The sequence below is a fragment of the Anser anser genome (genome assembly GCF_964211835.1).
Source record: "Anser anser genome assembly, chromosome: 2".
Taxonomy (NCBI): domain Eukaryota; kingdom Metazoa; phylum Chordata; class Aves; order Anseriformes; family Anatidae; genus Anser; species Anser anser.
Genome location: NC_139721.1, coordinates 20,881,218 through 20,903,140, shown reverse-complemented (window position 1 = coordinate 20,903,140; position 21,923 = coordinate 20,881,218). Strand labels below are relative to the sequence as shown.

Sequence of the window (21,923 nt, the reverse complement as noted above, 5' to 3'; positions counted from 1 at the left end):
ACTTTCACTGTGGGACTGCAAGGGTCCCAAGTGATCTAAAACCTAATTAGCACTTTTATCAGTTCTTCAAGGTATTTAAGGATGAATTTGTCATTTAATTGCTATGGTTTGTTTTGATATGTGTCTCATAGGTCACATCCTCGAACTGGGTCTGTTCAGACAAGTCCATCAAGTACTCCAGTAGTAGGGCGAAGGGGCAGGCAGTTACCACAGCTCCCACCAAAAGGGACGTTGGAGAGAAGTAAGTGTATGGTTTTCTCCTTAATGACATTGCAAAATTGCTCATGGAGGTCAAATATGTTTCTTATTTTTCTTTGATCATTACATTTGAAAGCTCTTGAGTTTCTGCGTACAGAACTAGGATTTGATAGTAGTATTGTATTTTGTATTGTATTTCCTTTTATTATATTTTAACATCTACAATATTCTTGACAGAAATCGTCACCATTACAGTAGTCGTCAACAATATGAACCAAGATGAACTAACTATTAACATGATCCTGTTCCTTTTGAACTCAAGAGATGCTTTGTCACTGACTTCAACAGGCACAGGAAATGATCTTTTATATGTTGTTTAGTGAGAAAACTCTTGCTCTTTTGGGAATTAGGAACATAGTTGATCACTTGTGGACTCACATGGAGTGTGTTACAGAGTACTAATGTAAAACCTCTTCACTTTGAAACAGGAAGAGCAAGAAAAGAGGTAATAATCTTTAAAACAGGGAAGGCCAGCAAGGTATTTCATGATTTATGGTTTATTGATGCCGTAATTGTGCTGATCTTTAATGTCTCATAAAAGCACCGGTCAGTGGAGACATCTTCCAAAATGTTTAGAAAAAGAGGACTATAGACATGTTTTTGATAGCAAATGCATTTTCACCCTTCCACATCTGATAATTAGATGTGCTGTGCAAAATCAGTCTAAATGGACATACATTCAAATACACTCTTTTTTTTGTTTTTGTTTTTAATCCTTCTAAACATGTATATTGTATCTTTTATAAATCTTACGTTGTTTTTAACCCCTGTGCTTTGGTTCCCTTTTTTCTTTTTTTTTATTACTTTCCCTAGACAATGGAGACAAGGAGATAGAACCTTTTGAAGGTCTGTACATAAAGGAGGGTTTGTTTTTCACCTGAAAGCCTTTTTAAGAGGTTATATAGGGAAAAATAAACCCAACTGCAATTGATGTTACTTGATTGCATAGACATAGCCAGAAATGTTGTGGTAATTATTTAGTCTTTTTTATATTCAGACCCATGGCTCATAATTTTTACAGGATTCTCCTTGAAAAAAGATAATAATATTATCTAAATACAACCATCATTAAAAAGTACCTAGATATATGCTTATTTTTAAATACCAGGGATTTACAATGCAGCAAATAAGAGTATTTCAAGTTCTATTGAAGCCAGTTAACCTACATATGTATCTATCTTTTCAGGATTAGCACTTCAGGTACTTCAGGAAATTTAAGCATTTGAGGCTGTTTGACATATTGGATGTTAACCATGCATTGTGTCAGAACTATGGTTTTTAATGCAAATGTGGTTTTATACAGTAGCTGAATTACTCGGTATTTTTTAAAGTATATAGGAGCAAAAATTAATTGAATCAAGATAGTCGTTCAAAAAAGTGATAACACTTTCACATAAAATTAAATCCCTCTGTATTTTGTACAATTGAAGCCATTTAATTTGCTTAACAAGCCATAAGATATCAATTGCAGTCCTTTGTTATACCACTGAGGGTCTATATGTAGTATAACTGTATGTTTCATCAGACTTTTTAATTTAGTATTTAAAATGTTTATGGTGCTTATTTCCATTTTGGAAGCAAAACTTCATGACAAGAAAACTCTGTCTTCTCAGATCATCACCCTAGTATATTCGTTTCTCCGTCGTCTTATGTGCTGTGAAATGCTTACATGAAATACAGTCCAGGTGTGTGAGGAAATAATCACATCTAATCACCTGATGTTTGCTGTCATTGCTATATACACTTTCATGATTTACCACTTTTCCTTGCACTTTGCTTAGCATATCTATGTAGACTGTGAGCTCTCTGGGGCAGCAATTGTGAAGTACTGCATATTTTTACTGTGTTTGATTGGAGAGGGTAGCAGTCTCACTTACATCATAGGTTCCATAGTGAGAAAAATAGTAAATACAATAAAATAATCATTTTTTTATAGGATTGCTAGATTGTTTACTCTGGTAAGTACTGCTGAAACTCTGTTTTTACTTGAAGATAAAGTAGTATTTTCCTGTAATTCTGTCCAAATTGGTCTTTTTGGAAAATCTGGGCTTTGGAAAATTGTGAAATCCACAGATACTGGAGTTTTCATCAAAGTGTCACCAGAGACTCAAGCCACAGTACCTAGACAAATTTCGTATTGAATTTTGCATGTATAGAGGTGGGAAATACTGAGTTAAAAATACAATCCATAGTTATCCAGCTATCACACAGTCTTCTATGTAATTTTCTATCATGAATTAAGAGCTCATATTCTAATTACAATCTAATTCTATTTTGAGGCTTTTTCTATTCTTCTTTAGGATTTTCTAATCCTTTTCTTGAAGGGAAGTAATCAATTTCTTTAAAAGGAATAACCCTCTACAAGAACAGCAGATTACCTAACTTATGGCAAAGGCAGAATATAATTACGATTAATAGTAATTTTTGACTCCGGAGAATTGCATTTTACAAAAAGTTATTTTCAGCAATTGAAGTGCCAGTAATAAAAACTGAAATTTAGTAGAATCAAAAACACTGACTATAGTTGAATGGGTGGACTTATGCTATTATTTAGCAAATAAATCATTAAGTAAACCTGAAAACTTTGTAGACATATGAGTAGATTTTTATGTCTTATTATAAGACCTGCAGGTAATCAAAAGAGTTGCCACAATAATGGAAGTTTGTATGACTGTACTGGAAAATGCCATTGTCTTGGAGAAGTAGTCCTTTCTGTTCCCATAGAAGCATATAGTTGACTTAAATGAGAGATTTTATATTGCATGGAAACACGCTGTGAAGGCTAACATTTCTGTAATTTGAAATCAAGGACTAGATTAAGTTAAAAATATACTGATGAAAGGAATTAATTAAAGATAGGTTATAGATAAACAGGAGCTAGAAGGCATATAAGTTTTGTAGAAGAAAAAGAAAAACCTCTGTAACTCCTACAGTATCCACATTTAATTTGTATAAATTTGAATAATCTGTTACAAGGTGGCAATTGCATAACATTTCTTAAAATGTAGTGCAAGTGCTGGTACTCAGGTAGGAAGAATGGAGATATTTGCAATTTTGTTCTTGTGTAGCACTCAGTATAAGGTGGAATATGCCTTGCTTACATTTATGTGATTAGAACTGGAAGGGAAGGAATCTACAGGAAAAAAAACTGTTGGTAACTGCCTTACCGATTAGGATCAGCATTAAAAGAAATTGGCTTGAGATTTAGTTCAGTGAACTGTGTTATGTAATTGTAGATTCTTGTTCCACTTATTTCTAAACTCCAGAACAGCCACAGAAGTTTGTTTTTATGAAATCTATCTGAGTAGCTATGAACGACCATTCCTAGCGGTAGAGCACTGACTTATCTGCCTTCTTCTCAATCCCCCACATACTCACCAGGAGAACATCCAGATATGACTAGCTATGTTGCATTTGCAATCTTTCATGGTCATGAAATTTTGACTGGTTCCTTAGCTTCCTGCAGCTGCATTGCTTCAAGTATCAGATTTACCTGCTGAAAGAGAGACTGGGTATCTCTGAAATGTACATTATTATCTTAACTAGTTAGAACGTTCCATGAGCATCTAGGCAATTTTACTTTTGCTTCTAACTTCTTCATGTAGTATATTTTCATGTTAGACGAATGGAAAATTGTTCTGGTCTGGTGCCACTTAATGTTTTACCAGATTTCCACTAACAAGATGCCAGAGGACTCTTGTTAGTTGAACTTAATGCATGTTTTTAAGTTATGCTAGAGCTACTTATGTCTTGTTTATAATCAACATTTGTAGAAAAACAAGTGTTAAATAGTACCTGGTTTTAGCATTTAAATCATTATATGCCTCTTAAAGGTTCTGTGTTATCCATACTATAGACCATAAATGAATACTGGAATATTTATAATTCTTTAAGAATTAGCAAGATCTTTTTCCCCTTGTTTGTTTCTATATTATATTCCTTTATTCTTCCTCATCTTGGTAGAAGGGTGAACTCAAGGACTGCTTGCTGCTAATTAAAATAGAACACTATAAAGTGGTCTTGAAAATATTCAATATTAACCCTTTTGATTTACTGTTGATTACTAACCAAATAGGGAGTATTTTTTCCTAACAGATTTTTCCTTCTACTTCTTAAGAATAAATATAGCTCTTTCCTTCTTCATCCCTACCAAAAAATAAAAAAAATAAAAAAAATAAAAAACACACAAGAACACACCATTCATCCAACCAAAAACCTAGAAGATTGTCAGGCCAAACAACTGTAATAAAACCTTAAAGTATAAAAATGAAGTGCTGAGAAAATCAGCAGACAGTAGAGCTCAGCCAGAATTTGCCCTTCTATTTATGCTCTGTGGTACAGACTTTAATTACATGATCTCATAATAATCTGGTGTTATGAGGAAGTTATTTCAGAGACCATTAAAGCTGACATTAATACTGATTAACTGTCCTCTCTTAATTTCAGGTATGGGTGGTCTTATTCCAGAATAAAATTATCTACAAATGGAATTAACAAGGGTAGTTGATTAGCTTTAATCAGGGATAGCTGTCAGCCATAACTCCATTTTTTTCCTCTCACTCAGATACAATTTCAAGGCTTTAAATGGAAGTAGCTATACTATCAACTTGTCACAGTTGTCACAATTCAGGCAGAATGGAATGTGAGTTACTGAGATACTCTGATGGTTAGGAAAACACAACTACTATTTACTGTTTTGTCTCATTCGGAGCATAATTTCCCACTAAATGGACATAATTTTGCAACATAAGAAGGAATTTCATTCTGTATTTTTCAGCACCCTAACATAGCTTGAGGGGATGTAGAGAAAGATTATTATAATGAAGTTGCAGAGAACCTCTGTCTACACTGGTCACACTTCCATCATATTCTGTCAGCTGCGCTTTCACAGGTTTTTAAAAATATATGTCATACTGGTAGTTTGTGTTGTAGAACATGATTGATCACATATGCATCATATTGGATAGGAACTTGGACTAACTTAAGCTTGGCTGGGAACTTGTAGTCAATCAGCAGAATTCAAAAACCACAGATATAAATATTTCCACCCATCTTTTTGTGCATGTATTTCTGTGGTACTGACTGTGTGGTGTTAGACACTTTCATTCTTGCACGGGGTAACTCTCGCATTATGTATGTTTGACAGCAAAGAGGAATGGCTGCCTTCTGATAATGCAGGAATACCTCATTTTTTTATTTCTGCTAGGAATTTGCAAAAATAAACCTTTGTACCTTTGGGTTTTACTTGTGGATGCGTAGTTCAATCTCCTGAGAGGCAGTAGAGTTCAGCCCCTAATTATTCTGAGGACTTTTCAAATATTTTATTTGCATTAGTACAGTTTCATTGAAAAACTTGAGGAAATGTTACCCATAACACAGGGCTTACTTGAAAGGTTCATACCTTTCAAAGGAAGTAATGGTTCATAGTATTCTCATGTATTGGCAAAGGGAGGAATTAAAAACCTGTCTCTTCATGCCATTTGAAGGTCTTAACTTCTAGGTCTGATGTTAATATTGGCATAAAGAAAAATGAGCAAACAGTCATACAGCTGTGCTCATGACAGCCATGGTTTATTTATGTGTTCGGGTACCAACAAGCCAAAACCATTTTAGTTCAATTCTCCTCGAACCAATTTCGTTAAAAGTCTTTGACACGCCTTTTATACGTGATTTTTTTCTCAATGAGAAAAGGTTGACTGTAGACATGGTGTCCCTGCTGAATATTTTACAGTATGGAACAGATACAATTTTGGTTGGAATTTAAATATCACAATTTTATCACAGAATTACAAAACAGAAAGCTATGTAGACATTAGTTTCCATTGCATTGGCATTGATTATTACCTAAATCTTTCTCCTTATTAGCAATAACCAGTTAGAACTAACATGCAATCATAATTTTAAAACTGCTTGCTAAACCTAAAGTCAAATAATTCAATGAACTGTGTAGTTGCACATAAACCTATACAAGTAATGAGAGAACTGTAAAAAAAATCTGGAAAAAGAGTACAAAAAATCAATAAGTAATCATAATCTAAACCTTGAAAAAGTACAGTACATTGCATCATATCAAAAAAATGCTTAATAACTGACATTTAAATGAAAGCAGCCTTACAGTACACCAGTTATTCACTGCAACACTTTTCTGTGTCATTATGATTGTTATCCTGGTATTAGATGAGTTTTGTCACAAAAGAAAATTTTGTTTCTTAATTAATGAGGTAAAGAAGTGTGTTTGTGTTGTTTATATCTTTAATCATATATATATACCTTCACCGTTGTACTGATTGAGAAGCACCTGTCTTTCTGAATTCTAACCACTTTGAAATCCAAGTGAAAATCCTATTATCTGGCAAATCGAGATTTTTTTTTTCCAAGCTGGAGAAACATTTGCATTGTTTCTTCAGCACATATTAAGGTACCCACTTGCTTAGGATTTATACATAACTTTAAATATGCTCTTTGAGAATGTAGGCCTGTCTTCTATTGATAGAAAAACTAAACCAAAGCCAAAAACTAAACCAAAGTAGATGCTTGTGAACCAATTATATATCAATATATGTCTGCTTTCTCTGCTTTGGTATTTATTGTCTGCTTTCTGATGTTTCAATAATTCATTAAGAAATTAGGTTATTAAGGATGGCATATGACCATCATTACTTTCAGAAGAAACTCATTGGAGTAAACCAGAAATATTTATGAAAAATAGCAAAAGGATTCATTCAATCTTCAATTCACAGAAAATAATGTATGTCACAGATTGAGGGTTTGTATGTTGTTGTGGATGTCTTTTGTTTGATGTTTATCTTTTATTCGACAAGCTTGTAACAAAGCATGCATGTTTTTGTCTTGCTTTTTTCCCCCGTCATACCTTGCTTATACAAATGCAGCAGGAGATGAAGAAAACAAGCCTATTGGAGTGCAGGAATCAGAGGTCGAGGCAGGTCTGTCTGACCACAAGTGCCTATCTCCTTTAGTAATATTTCCCATGAGCATGCAGGGAAGCTTTGCCAGCCAACTTGTAAATATATTAAATTAAAAATCCATAGCATAGTTTATTTACCAGTTCGTAAATACATAAAATAGTTCAACTTGCAAAAAGCAGTTAACTTTTTTTTTCTCCCTCTTTTTGAAAGTACTCTACTCTGTCACTATGGTAAGGTTACAGCCTTAGCCAGATCTGGGTGTACACCCCTTAGACGTGTAACCCTCTACTTTTCATTTATACTTTTGGCAGGCAAGGAAGTAAATATTATTGTACTGTGACACTTCTTTAGTTTGTGTAGGTGGACTGATGATGCTGAACAAATAGCATTGCATTGAAGTACTTAGAATATTTTGCATAATGTCTCTCATCGAGCTTGGAAGACACTTCAATCAGTAGACAAAGGAAGTTAGTATGATAAGAGCTGATGATCAAATCAAATAGATGCAAATATTTTTTGAACTCAAATACCATGTGATTAAAATATACAACTTTACATTCAAATTTCAGAAAACACACAGCCCTGCAGAGATCTAAAGATTTTTTCATCTATCTTTTTTTTTTCTGCTCTTAGATTATTTTTTTTCTCAAAGGAAGAATCATAAAAACTTAAATGTGCATTTACATGCACTGTTAATAGATCACATCTGGTTTACTCTTCAAGCTAAATATTTTCTCAGAAATAATTTGTTATCCCTTTTGATAACTTTCTGTGACATTACACCAACTGTGATGGATGTGGAAGAGCAGCACAGAGTAGCTTTTCTGGTTGTAAATATTTGGGGTTAGATCAATGCTAAATTTAGCTGTCTAAAATTGTGGTTAAAAAAAAAAAAGTGTGATACCAGCCTCAAAACCAAGGAGCATAGCCCAGAGAAGGATAATGTGGTGCAGTTATTACTGCAGTTATGTGGAGAGAATCAGGTGCTCCAGCAGGCCCAAAGAAATAATAAGCTGAGCAAAAATACTCATCTTGCACTAGCTGGTAGGAAAAGTTACCAATGTCTAAAATCCCGTCCCTACTTAACAATATAACTGCTTCAATCACAGTTTATTTGGAGTCCTATGACCTGGATTCTGCTTCCATTGGTATTTAATGGAAGAAAATATGAATCGCTGTTTCCCTGTTAAAGCCAGAAATAATTACTGTGATAGGACTCGTTACTGTTTCAGAAATCTGGGTACTAGAATTTGAAAAGTTGGCAGCTAGAAAGCAGGATTTTTTCTTTAATTGTAGTTTGCAGTAAAGCATCAAAAGTGGCCTTTAAGCCTTCCCTTTTTTACATTATAGTGCAGTGTACATTTTTCTTGCTTTTGTGGTGATTCTGTCTCTAAGTGTGTGTTGTTCACTTGTGTGTGTACTGTTCACTCTGTGTGTTTTGTGTTAATTCAAGCATAACACATGGAATTTTGCTAACATAGTTTGCAAAATATTTGTGTGTATTGCAAAATATTAGTTACATTATTCATCATCGTATCTGTTCCTATTGTTAATCATCATTGTCTGTTTTTAATGTTATAAAGATTATGAGGAAAAACATCAAAACCCACCTGTTAATGGGAGAAAAGGCAAGTTGTGATGGCATTGTTGGTGAATTGTGGGTGTTTTCATTTACCTAGTTTTTGCTGCATGTGTGTGTGTTCTGTAGTTCTACTAGTTCAAAATTAGTAACTCCGTGTATGTTCCATTTTAATGTGTTGCTCTTCTTGCTCTTAGAATAAGTATGTTCAACTGTGGTTTTAAAATCTTTCTTAGAATCAAAAGTTCCAGAAAGATTGTTTTTACGGTTATTGAGTATGTAGTTTACACCACATAGGTATGTGATTGTGCTATCTATTTAGAACAGGTGGGGTAGTTTTTGTACTTTTGCTCATTTAGGTATTCCCAGTCTGCCTTGCCCTAAGAGACCAAGTGCATTTCACAGACGTCTACAAAATTGTCTGCATTGTCTTCCATGTATTACCAGGGCTATATGCTGTTACCTCTTTTGGATATATATTTTACAAGTTTGGCACATTTTTGCTAATCAGAGGAAAGCTGGACCATTTTAGTTCCTGGTAGAGAAAGTCTCATACTATTAGCAATCATCTCTATTGTTTAGTTCTTATTATGTTTGATATTCTATTCCAAATGCTATAGAAATAAGCTTAATACCAAGCACTGAAATGTTGACACGGAGATACAGATTTATTACCTAAAAATAGAACATGAAAGTTGCAATGAACAACCACAGCTTACTTGGCAGTTTTGAGTTCATGCTGCTAAATTGCTGTGACAATTTTGAAGGAATGTGTTATGATTTATCCAGGTACTTCTAAAGCTAAATACATTTAAACTTTTATCTCATCAATATCTTCTACCAGTGAATGAAACACCGTCTAGACAGTGCCTTGGCTTTATTAAAGTCTGGATATTCATTCTTACAATTCCATCTCTATCAGGAGGCCATGCAGAGGGCAGTCCCAGTTAGACTCTTTTGGGCTATTCCTAGCTTTCTCTTTGCTAGAATAATGTAGCAGGGAGAATATAGGTACCAGGGAGAGAGAGGATTCAGTTTTGCCTGTGATGGTTCACTCTGTTGTGGGAAACACCATTTTTAATATGCTGCTTATTTTACTCTTCCTCTCACCCAGTGCAGACAGACTGTATGAGGTGCCTTTGCAGAACGGGTGCAGTCCGTAGAGCAATGCAGGGGGTCATCTCTCAGACTCTGGAGGCTGTGCCAATGTAGTTCTGAGTGAATTCAAAAGCTGGAAGTCAGCTGCCATAAACATACTTCATTGTTATTACCAGATAGTTCTGTGAGTTATAATTTTAAGATCCAAATTCTAACTCTGATAAAGTTGGAGGCTTTTGTTGCTGACTTGTCTGGGTTGACACACAAGTAATGAGTTGCTAAGTCGGACTAAAGCTGATTTTGTTCTTGCTTTATCTTCCACTCCTTCAACAAAACAATTTTTATAGAGAAAGCTTGAAAGAGGTACTTTGCATGATAAAACTGAATCTTACTAACCTGTTTTAAAGATGCTTTAATACATTTTGTGGTTTAGAACATCCTTCTCCAGAGCTCTTTCAGTCCAGAGGAGTGATTTGTGCCTAATATTTGATTTCAAATATTTATTACAAAAAAATACTCTCTCTTAAATTCTCCCTCAGGTCTTTTGTATTATTTTTTTTTTCATGTGTTTTGTACAACACCTTTTGATCATTTGTGTTTGCAAGAGAAAGCTCCTGGTATTTCTGCTTGATTTCTACTGCCTTAATTTCAGGTGCATTAAAGATGCTGTAGTTACTGAAGCAGAATTTGAAGCCTTTTGGATTATCAGTTCCCTCATTCTTTAGAATATTTTTCATATTTACACAACAATTTTGTCTATATTATGGGAATCAGGAATGCTTCTAAGTTTTTATCTCCCAAGTTCAGAAGTGTCTGGAGCCTATTTGTTTGTTGAGTCTATACCAAGACAAGACCCAAGTCACCAAGTTGTGCCCTTTCCATGCACTCCAGTTTCCAAGTGCGTGGGAGCCCCACCATGCTGTGAGCAGTCCAGATGCCCAAGAGCTAGAACTGAGATTTCACAAAATCGAATTCCAGACTTTCTGCGTGGTTTAGGCACAATTTAAAGAATTTAGGTGACTATAGTGCAAACCAGGCAGAATAAGGGAACCCCAGTCAAAGAAGTGATCCCAGATTAACTTGCAGAACTAGTGTATACATGTGTTTTTTGAAAACTAAGCATGTTGCTGTCACGCCAAAGGGACTCTCATCCTGCTGGCAGACCTGAGCATCTTCTTCCATCTAGGACCATGTGGGATTCCTGGAAATGGGGCTTACACCTTGCCTGAACTACTAAACATGACAGCCATGAGTCTCTTGCGTGCTCTCTATTTCCCTGCCCATGGAATCCAGGCTTTGCTAAGAGACCAAGGCAGCTTCTGAATTTTGTATGAAGAATGATACTGATTATGTTTAATGTGTGCTGTGAGTATACCTAACAAATCTGTGTGTGTTATGAGAACTTAGGGAGAGTAATACTAGATTTTAATTAAATTCTAGTTCAAGCAAAGTAAGGTTTAAGTAAGGTATTGAACTATTGAGGCTGCTCTAGTTGTAGGAAGGCACATAACTGCGATACTTGCTTTGGGAAAAAGGGTGGAATAAAATCCCTACAAGAACACAAAACAGAAGTAAAGCACCCATAAGACGCCGGCAGCTCAGCCAGAGCCAGGAGTGGGGCACCAGGGGTGACACAAGGCAGGTCATCCCCTCACCCTGTCCCACAGCCCCCAGTGCAAGGAAAGCAGGACGGGGCCCAGGACCATAGCCAGGACCAGCTGAGAGTCCTGGTCCCTGCTGGGTCTCTGATGATAAGGGAGGGCCAAAGGCAACCAGCATGGCTGAGACCAAATGCAAGAACCTCAACTTGAAAAATCTCCTGAATAAAGGCAGAGGAAGCTAAGGCTTCTTCCAGCTTTTCCAGCTTTTTGGTGAAGGACTCTAAAGCTAGCTCAGGCTTCTCAGGCAGCTCCCCCTTATCACAAGAAGGCAGCTACACTTCTCAGCTCCTCATGTGCACTTGTGCCCTGCCAAGAAGCACATTAAAATCATAATAGCCCAGAAAGCATAAGAAATAGTATCCAAACCAGGGGCTTAAATATTCCAATAGAGTGGAATAACATGTTGTTTATATCAAACTATTAGAAAAAGATCACTGAAGAAAATGATTGGTCATATATGCTATAGTCACACGTTTATGACAGAGATGCAAACATGATTTAATTCCAGCTATCAAGAAATATTTTGTTTGAATCATTGTTACATTTCAGAATTTGTATGAAGAATTTCTATTCATGAATTCCTCTTCTACGTTACATGTTTCAGGAGCTTACATACATGGAATATACGTGCAGAATAGCCTGAAAAATAAAACCAAAACCATAAACCAAATTAAACCTTACATCCTGCACTTTGCTGGGTGGATTTGTAGTCTGTTCACATTTCCTTGTGTGCATGGAGCACTTGCTGATACCCAGGGGAATGCGAACTTGAGTAGACACTACAGAAGAGAGGTGCTGAGCAAAAGCTTGCATTTTGCTCCATGTTTATGTTGGTCATTACTTGTAATGTGCCTTATTTAAACTAATTAATCATCAGACTCTGGAGATATTTTGACTTTTCTTTCTGCTTACCTTTCATAACAACGTGAGGACCATACCAGGTCTGACCAGAAATCCACCTAGCCTAGTGTTTGGTCCTAGCAGGCTAGGTGTGGATGCTGGGGAAAGGAACCTGAGCAGAACAAATACATAGCAAAGCAGCAGAGCTTATCCAGGATGCTGGATTCCCAGTCTCCAATGTTTTGTGCCTCAGGGTCTTACAGAAACATCAATGGTATCATTGTGTGGTATCTCCATCTCCCTCATAAGCTCTCTGCAACCCTTCTCCTGCCTTGAAGCGGTCCTGTCAATGTAACCCTGCAGTGCTTATCCAAACAGGTGATTCAGTAGAGCTGCTCTTCAGAGATATTCAAAATAAGCCTGTTCTGAATAGGCCAACAAGCCAGCTGCATCGTATTCATTTCTAATGTGTTTCTGGCATATAACCAGAAGAGGGAGCAAAACTGCTGTATTTTAAAAACATATATGAAGATAGAAAACAAACAAATCCTCCCCCCCCCCGCCCCCCCCCGACAATCCTGGAAAAAAGCCTTGATAGTGGCTTAAAAATAACGTCTTTGCTTTATGATAATTAAATATACCTTGTTAAATATTGGTATATTTATATTTAATGTACCATTAACTGACTATTTTATTCTTCTGGTACAGTTCCTTTAATTTTTTCTGATGTTTATTCATGTTTGGCAATCTGTTATATTTAGTAAAGCACTAAGTGATACTTTGATTTTTAGCTAAAGGTAGGCTGTGACTCTACTCCCTAGTTCTCTCTCTGATGTTGCTTGACTGTATCTAACATTCTGCTCTAGACTAAGCAATAGAAGATACTTATTCTATTCCCCATGTAGAAGGACCCACTACTAAGACAGTTAAAAAATAAGTTTAGATTGGAATTGATGATGTTTTCTGCTAGGGAATATGATGAGATGAGACTGCTACTGGATGACTTGAACTGTTAATTGATTTACAACTACAAATAATTAATGTAGCCTTGAAGTCAATTTGAAGAAAATATTTCTGGAGTAAAGGAATAACCTACAGTGCACTATAATTTTTGTTACACTAGTAATGATAATATAAAATGTAGTTACATGGCAATATTTTTTATTACCTACCTAATGACTTCCATTAAAGTTATTTGAATGTATTCCCACTGCAGCCCCAGGGAATGAAGCCCACTTTTTTATTATTTTTTTTTTTCTCCAAGATGTATAGTTCAGTAATGAACATGAGATGAAAACAATAAATAATTAAGATATGTCAGCATTTTTATTGCAGTGCTGCATTAGTTAAACCCACAATATAAGTGATGCTTAAATAGCTGTTTAAGAACAACACTTTATTTATTTTAAAATGCTGTTAGCATATCCCAGCATTCAGTTGCTGATTTGGCTCAGTTTGCAAACTAGTTTCATGTGAAGTTGAGCGTGTGTGTGATGCATCTGACTCATAAAACTCAGAAGGGAGAGGTGCTGCCTCTGCCTCTACTGTCCACATTCCACCAGCATTTAGGAGAGTGCTCTAAGATTCAAGACCCAAACTCATTTCACTCTCTGCAGGACACAAATCAGTGCATCTCTGGCGAATGCCTTGAGCTCTGACGTGAAGAATCGCTATTTAAAATATTCTTCCATGTGGAAAATATTTTTTTCCATATGGAGAAAAACTTTAGATGACCTGTTACGGTGTAAACAGGAGAGGCTAAGAAGTGGTGTCCTCAGGTGTGGTGTAAAGTATTGGTACGATGGCGCTGCCTGGAACAGGTCAGGGACAGGGACCTTTTGAACAGGTCTTGTTCAAAATTTGATAGAAACAGGCTGTGAGTGATGGTATTTGTCTTTAGATATTGGACCAGAGTCTAGTTCCTGTTACAGCAGGGTAGGGGAACCTCAGCCCTGTTTTACAGAGGTACCTGAAAGTTCCTCTGACGTAGGAGCAACAGCAGACTTCCTTCATTGCTGACTTTGTGTCACATGGAGCTGGCCTTGATGCCATTAACAGGATGCCAGTGGTGTTAGGTGGGATTGGATTCATTCCTTATAAAATGTAGTACATCTGGCACAATTCACGTGTCGTGACTCAAAGCCATTTGCTTTCCTTTTTTGGTAGAGGTTTGACAAAGCTGGATTTTTTTCCCTCTTGGTGGACTCTCTTTTATTATAGCTCTTTCTATTATCTTTTATTATAGCTCCTTTTATTTTCTTAGGGACTTTGCTTTGTAAATTAAAACTTGCATAACATGAATTTAGCCTTTTCTAAAATAAGTCTAATTAATTCCTCTTCTCCTTGTATTCTTAATGCATGAGTTGAAAATCATGAGAATCTGGTTCAAAATGTAGTTTCTTAGCTTTTGACAATTTATTCCACAGTTCTAATGGCTTTTTAGTGTGCTGCTTCGTGTTTAATAAGCAGTAGCAAAATCCACTTTTGACTCATTTTTGAAGTAGTTGTCACCATACATTATTAAGAATATAATTCCTTTCTGAGCGTTCAATTTATAGCATTAAAAATAGAAAGAAGTTCTGAGAATTTTACATTTGCAGGAAAAGATGACTAAATTAAGTATGTCCTAGTGAAAAAGTGAAGACTTTATGATAAGCTAATTAAAAGTCTAAAACTAGAAACGTACTGATAAAAATTGCTTCACAGAAATTTTTGGAGCTGAAAAGAATAAAAAAGCTGAGTAGATTTAATAAACAAAAGAAATTAGAGAGAAAGTTTCAAGCAAACGGTAACTGAGAAAAGGAATGTTATTGTCTGTAGTGCAGAGAAAAGAAGGGAGGGGGTAGTATTTGCATAAGAAAACCCTCTGTCATTAGCATCTTGGTATTCTGCTGCATCATCTTGTTGCTCTGCAGTTTGCAGCATCATTCTACTTCAGCTGCGACATAGCTGGAGCTCAGAGCACATATTTAGAAAATCAGAAAAGCTGGAGATACGCAACAATTCTATGTTATTTCCTTATTTTTAACATTGAATGGTCTAAACAAAAATGTCATAAATGCTGAGTTTGTTCTTAACAGTAGGTATACTGGAGTGCACCAACCTGTCCCAGGCAGCATGAGTGAGTGTCATTCTCAGAAGTGAAAGGCACACGGCCAGGTGGCATCCTGATGTGCGCTGGGGAGAGCCTGGCTGCATGGCTCGCTGTGGTGCCAGTTCCCCAGGGGTAGATGCAACAATGGCATCTAATGAAACAACCACATTTAACAATTTCATTTTTTACATTGGTGGGAAGAAATCTGAATCAGTGCACCTGATTAGAAGCAATCCTTCTAGCCGCAACAGTGCTTCAATAACTATAATTTTTGGACTCAGTAATCTCATCTTTTATATCACCTATGAGGTCAATGATTTTATGTCTTTCATTAGTCAAAACTGATTCTCACAACAGAAGACAGATTGAAGTTCATTTTGAAGTGAGAGTGGTGAGAAGTGAATGATAAATTAGAAAATGGGAAGATGTAGTTCAAAATATTTATAAGTTGGCCAAGGAAGCTTTGATTAAAACAAGGGAATAGAAGGTGGCCCTTTGCCTTGCGGGAAAAAAAAAAAAAAAAAAAAAAAGAGAGAGTGAGAGATTTTAGAGACCATAATGCATATTTATCTAACCAAAGGGGATATGGACAGCAATGGCACTTAGCGTTTTGCCTATTCATCATCTCTTACTAATCCCATAAAGAAAGCTCTCCTTTAACAAGTATTTCTTACCTTGATAGACACAGGAACGTGGAAATAGGATTAGAAAATGGTGAATATAAGGTGAAATGTTGGAGTAAATATAATGGATATGTCTATTTTTATTTCTTGGTTAAAATAGTAACCAATATTAGCCAAACTCTTGCATTGTTCCAGAAGTTAATGAAGCTTTTCATCTGATCTGAACTTGAATACTTCCGGTCTCCATATACTCAATCTAAGAGTTGCACTTACGTGCTGATAAAATGAAACAGACATTTGAGTTTAATGTTATAAGAATAACTAAAACTATAGAAGAATGATCCTTGAAACTTTTTCTGAAAGTATTTACATGGTGATACTATCACTTTTAGTATAAGCATAAAAAAGTAGCCTGTATTGCTTTATATAATGGGTTTTGCTCTTTTAAGGCTATCACATGGCAAAATATTTATTCAAAGAGTTATAATTTTATTTGATATTTATCATAAAATCAAAATTTTGTTAAGAAGAAACATAAGCTTTTATTTCCACGGTTTCAAAACACAGTGTTCCTTCTGAAGTTTAGTGCTGCACACAGTACTTCAAAGGTATCAGTTTATGTTTCAACATGCATATCTGTGGTGTCCTAAAATCATTATGTTGAAAATTTTATTGATGTATTATTACTTGAAGCCTACAACTCCATCATTTTCAAAAGTGAAAGCCACCTTTCATAGGACAGCAGCCTGTTGTAGAACAACAGCCATAGATAAGATGGCTACAGGATAACTGCAGATAACATTTTTAAAGGTTTACATTTTGAATTCCAGATATCCACCCCATTCAAACAATGAAGAAAAAGAAATGTCATGGGCTAATATAATTTTATGTCTTTTTTTTTTTTTTTTTTGTATGTACTCCATATCTAGCATATTCTCCATCACTGGCTATTTCTGTGATCACATAAGTGGTTATACCCATGCTTTATGTCTGTAAGGAACTTTGCATTTGGGGGGATCAGCAAAATAAGCAGTTTCACAACAGCCCAAAGCAAAAATGGAGCTTATGGTATTTAATCTATCTAATTGATTGGGCTGGATTTGGTTTTGACATGAGCTATCAAAAGGTTTAAAGCCTACAGTGTTATGGTAAGCACCCCGTTTAATTTTCAGAAGGTGGAGAATTTAACTGTAGACCAAAAATATCTGACATTGTCAAAAAGTCTAAAGTCTTGCAATCCTAGGAAATGGAGTCCCTATCTGGAGGAAAGTGAACATGCTTATATTCATAGCTCTTTTCGTGCGTAGATAGGTCAGAAATGCTGGTTTCAGGGTACAGGAATCATAATTAGGAGGAGTGTCTTAATATGCCTAAACTACAGACTGAATTTAAATCAAATACCAGATTTTAAAAGTGAATCTGACCAACTTTTGGCTTAAATATTTTAAGCTCAATTTATTGTTAAAAATACTTTTCCAGTTTAAAAACAACATGCATGATTGCAGGTTTGGTTTTACTTTGTTTGTTTGATTTTGTGTGAATTTGTGAAGTCTTTTCTACTAAAATATTTTTGCATAATGCCTTTTTAAATTCAGAGAAATATATAAATGTTGTAAGAAGGTATAAAATATACTGTTCTAGCTTTCTAAAAGAGGAGGAGTTATTGTGTAAATAATCTCCATATTTTTTTTCACAATTGTTATATATGAGAGACAAATATTTGATATATTACATAGATATTAACTTACGTATAGTATGTCCTTTTCCTTGTTTAAGTTGTTGACTAAACCTCTTCATCATAGGCCTCTAAATTAAAGAAATAATCTAAATTTCTCTGTGTTAATGATAGTATTTTGTTTAGATCAAGTTGTCCCAAATTATTTTAGGTGTCATATAATGTAAGTTATATAATATTTCTGATTTTTTTTTGATTTATGCTAGAAGTTACATGGGAGGACCAGCAGAAAAAGGTGAATGGTACAATAACTGATGACAAACTATTGCCGAAAAAGAAACACCATTCTGAGCCAGGTTTGTCAGGGTTTGGAAAACCACATGAAAGCATGAGACTATAAAAACACATTTCATGCTTTTGTAATGCGTGTGCTTGATGTACTTTTTTTTTTTTTTTGGTGTGGAATTTTTAGTATGTAGAGACTATTTAGAATAGTGTTGTACATAGTTCTGTTTTAGAATAGCAAAAATAGATCTGCTTTTGTAAACAATTGTGTTAGAATGCACATACATTAGAAAAGAAATATTCTGGCATATTATTAGACTTAGCTTGCTCTTTAACTTTGAATTTTGTTATAATTTATCCTTGTGTGCAAGCTTCAGGAATCCAGGTATAAGTCATGTTGGTTCTTGTTTAGTTGACTGAACAAAGGTATCTACTGCATGCAAGGTGAGAAAGTCATCTTCAAAGACTTGAATCTGAAACCTTGTACCGTCACATGGCAGAAATAACGTTCTGACCTTTTTTTTAGCATGAGCTGCATTTTATATCTCCATATGGCTGGAGTTTGCAAATCTGTCCTGTGCATGAGCGGATTTCTTCTGGAACTAAGAACTATCAAAAAGTTTCTTCCACCCCAAACATTAAGTGCAATTATTCAGCTCTGTCTTCATTACTACAATTGCATAACAATAAGAAGCAAGCCTAATAATAGTAACGATAATGCTGATGGTAATAATAGTATTGTTCTCTCCTCTGAATCTGACAGCAAGAGGTGCTAATCACGTTATTTTAATCACTTGTAAAAATGCACTGTGATGTTATGGTGATGAACACATTGTAAAGAGTAGAGAAGAGTGGAGTAGAGTAGAGTAAGAATGGGATAGAATAAAACTAGACCAGACTAGACTCTAAAGCTTTAGATTGCAGGTTTCAGCCTGTATTTAAATGTTGATCCATGTCTCTCGAATGAATGGGAGTTTTTCAGTTCCAAGAGTACAAAGGTATAGTTCTTGTCTGCAGATGTCTCTCTGGCCGTAATAATTGTCTCATTCTAATAACAACACTTTTCCCAATCATGTAAGTTAAAGTTTACGTGATCGGACATTTGTGCCACCTCCTAAGTAAGTGCTGTAATCTCAGTTTTAGGCTTACTTGCTGAACACCTCCAAGTTTCTTGTTGAATCTGAACTATGCAGCTTCAAGTGCAAAAATCAGGACTGAAGAGGAGCAGCAAAATCCAGATTCACTCTCTAAACTAGGAGCTGGGGAATATAGCTGTAAAAGGACAGACCTTCATTTGAATTCCATGTTCCCTGACTTTTTAATTCATCAGAGAAAGTTACGAGATAAAACAAGTATTGCTTGTAAGAGCCAGTCTTGCAATGTAAGTGTATCTTCTTTTGCAGCTGAATGTCTTAGCTATTGAACGAGAAATTCAGGATACAACATCTGCATATCTTCACTGTTGCCTTTCCAGGGTAATTTTTGCAGAATAATCTCTCTGCCCAGACTTTTCCTGTACACCATAGTTAGGTAAGAGCGTTATCTCCATCTCCCAGCTGAGGTGGGCTTAAAAATGTAGTACTCTATTGTCTAGGCAGATGGCACATTCATAGTTATTAGCAATAACTTGTTTGGAGCCACCTTCCACATTCTTAGAAACAGGAGCCATACTTTGTTAGATGCCTGCTTTTAGGGCATTCTAGATTTTGGAATGTGAGTAAAATCTTGTAATTCTAAGACAAGAAAACGGTTGGCAGAATAGAAAACGGAAACAAATGTGGGCATTAAAAAGCAGTTACTTTTGAAAGCATCAGAACAATATTTATCTGATTTTCTTTTTTATCTATTTTTTCCTCTGGAACAGTATCACTGATCTCAAGTACTGCTGCGAATACACAAAATTGGTTTGGAAAGCCACAGTCACAATTGCCAAACCCCAGAATAGATAAAGACTTCAGTAAAAATTTTGTACTGCACTTCACAGCTTTAGGTCTTTATGTAAAGGCTGATGCCTGATAAGAGCATGAATTCTGCTTTGATTTTTGTTTTCAGGATTGTCTTTCATGGTATGTACACTTGGGACAATGATGTGTGCTGCTTCTCGGTGCTTTTCCAAACTGATTCTCTGTACTGAAGAGGCAGGAGAAATGGTGGAGTACCAGCGTAACATACCCCTGCAGCTTTCAGGATGGGAGTTATCTGCTATGTGTGGCACACTGCTGGCCCCTATAGACATCCCTGTATCATTACAAACCCATACTATCTTCAAATCCCATACAGTTCCACTGTACTCACACCTGGATGTTGAGATATATTGGATCTGTAACCAGTGATATGGCCTGACTAAGGAAGCTTCGAATTGCTTGAAGCTTTCCAATATGGGATTTACCCTCTGCACAGGATTGTTCTTTCTTTCATCTGAGAATGCTGTAAATGTTCTGTTTGCACAGCACATAGCAAGGAAATACTACCACGACTTAGTCCCTGGCTGCAGTTGGTAGTCTACAAAGAGCAGCAAGGAGGAATATGGGTACCTAATATTGCTGTTGCCCTCATTTAGTTGTCTTTTCATACAGAGAATTTTCTGCTATAGCAGAAACTTTTCCTGTTTTTTAGCTTTTGTTCGTCTCTTAAGAATTTAACATAACTGGTCAGGTGGAAACAGCCAGGCAGAATTACATCTAAGAAAAGCTGTGAAAAAGTGAGGTATTGATTACATGAATACATTGAGCAAATTACTTGGACTGTGAACGAATTGTAGATAAAAACATAAATAGATAATAAAAATAGTTCAAAGTAAAAGAAATAATAGTAATGCTCTATCATGGGAAGCATTAAAATAATATATGTGACTACAAACGAGATTAGCAAATTTGCTGGAGTACAGTTTAAGGTAATTAAAGAAGCAAAATGGTTCTTTTGTTTCAGGCTCTACCATAGAAGATGCTGATAAAATTCTGAATATCAGAAACCAATATGTTTTCTCAACAGTGCCCTAAATCTCTAAGTTCTGAGGCAATTGCCAAAACTATTGTTCTGTATATTTCAAAGAGGCAATTATATTTATGCAAAGGAATGGAAGAGCAAAATTGCAGAACCATAGCCAAGCATAACATGGAAATTCAAGCCAGGGCTTGAATGTGTGTGCCCTTCCTTTAGCTGGTGGCAGCATCCTGTGAGAGAGCACTGCATTCTCAGGACACCAATGGATCAAAGAGCACACAGAATACTTATTTGCTCCTATCTAATATATTAAACGTTTCCAATTTCACAACGCCTCTGTCTCTGAGCTGTAATAGATGACAAACTAACGAGAATAGAGGTCTACTCACATTTTCTTGGTCAGTAGAAGAAAAAGAAAAAAAAGCATAAATATTTTCATATGCTTTTGCATTTTTATACATACTGCCTTCCGAGAACAACTTGGAAATGTAGTAGGCTGTGGTGGTAGTGAATGTCCCTTATTCACAGAAATACAGTTGAATAAGATAGTTTTTCCTTAAAAAATTAGTTATTTTCACCTGGTATCATCACTCATCTCTTCTGAACCCAATAAGGTTATTTAAGGGAGAAAGCACATTGTTTAGGGCACCAGGGCAGTGATATTCATTTCTGTTGCCTGTCAACTGTTGTACAAGTGAACAATCAGTTTCACTATCCAAAGTTTGGGAGGTGAACACAGTCTAGCAAACTGCGTTTCCATCCAGAGATGATACAGGTGATGCAGGAACAACCTATGTGAGATAGCAAAGGAAATATTACTGGTTTTACCTTGTTTTTTGTACTTCAAGCTAGTAGATTTGACATTTATTATCTGGAAACTATTCTGTGATAGTTTCATTATCGCTGCCTCTTGAGAAGATTGCAGTGTCATCAGATATCCA

The 21,923-nt window shown here is 35.7% G+C and overlaps 1 protein-coding gene across 45 annotated transcripts in view; it reads left to right on the top strand.

Annotated features, from left to right (window-relative positions):
• RIMS2 (regulating synaptic membrane exocytosis 2) overlaps positions 1 to 21,923 on the top strand; it is a 462,822-nt gene that overhangs the window by 328,623 nt on the left and 112,276 nt on the right. For 29 of the 45 annotated variants that reach the window (XM_083822296.1, XM_083822285.1, XM_083822305.1 and 26 more), the window contains one exon: positions 132 to 241. The exons of 1 other annotated variant lie outside the window; for it this stretch is intronic. In XM_083822296.1, coding sequence (XP_083678422.1) covers positions 132 to 241 — 110 coding nt within the window. Of the gene's footprint in view, positions 1 to 131; positions 242 to 1,071; positions 1,105 to 21,923 lie in introns of all 45 variants that reach the window. 15 more of the 45 variants (XM_083822300.1, XM_083822280.1, XM_083822321.1 and 12 more) reach the window with 1 other exon arrangement.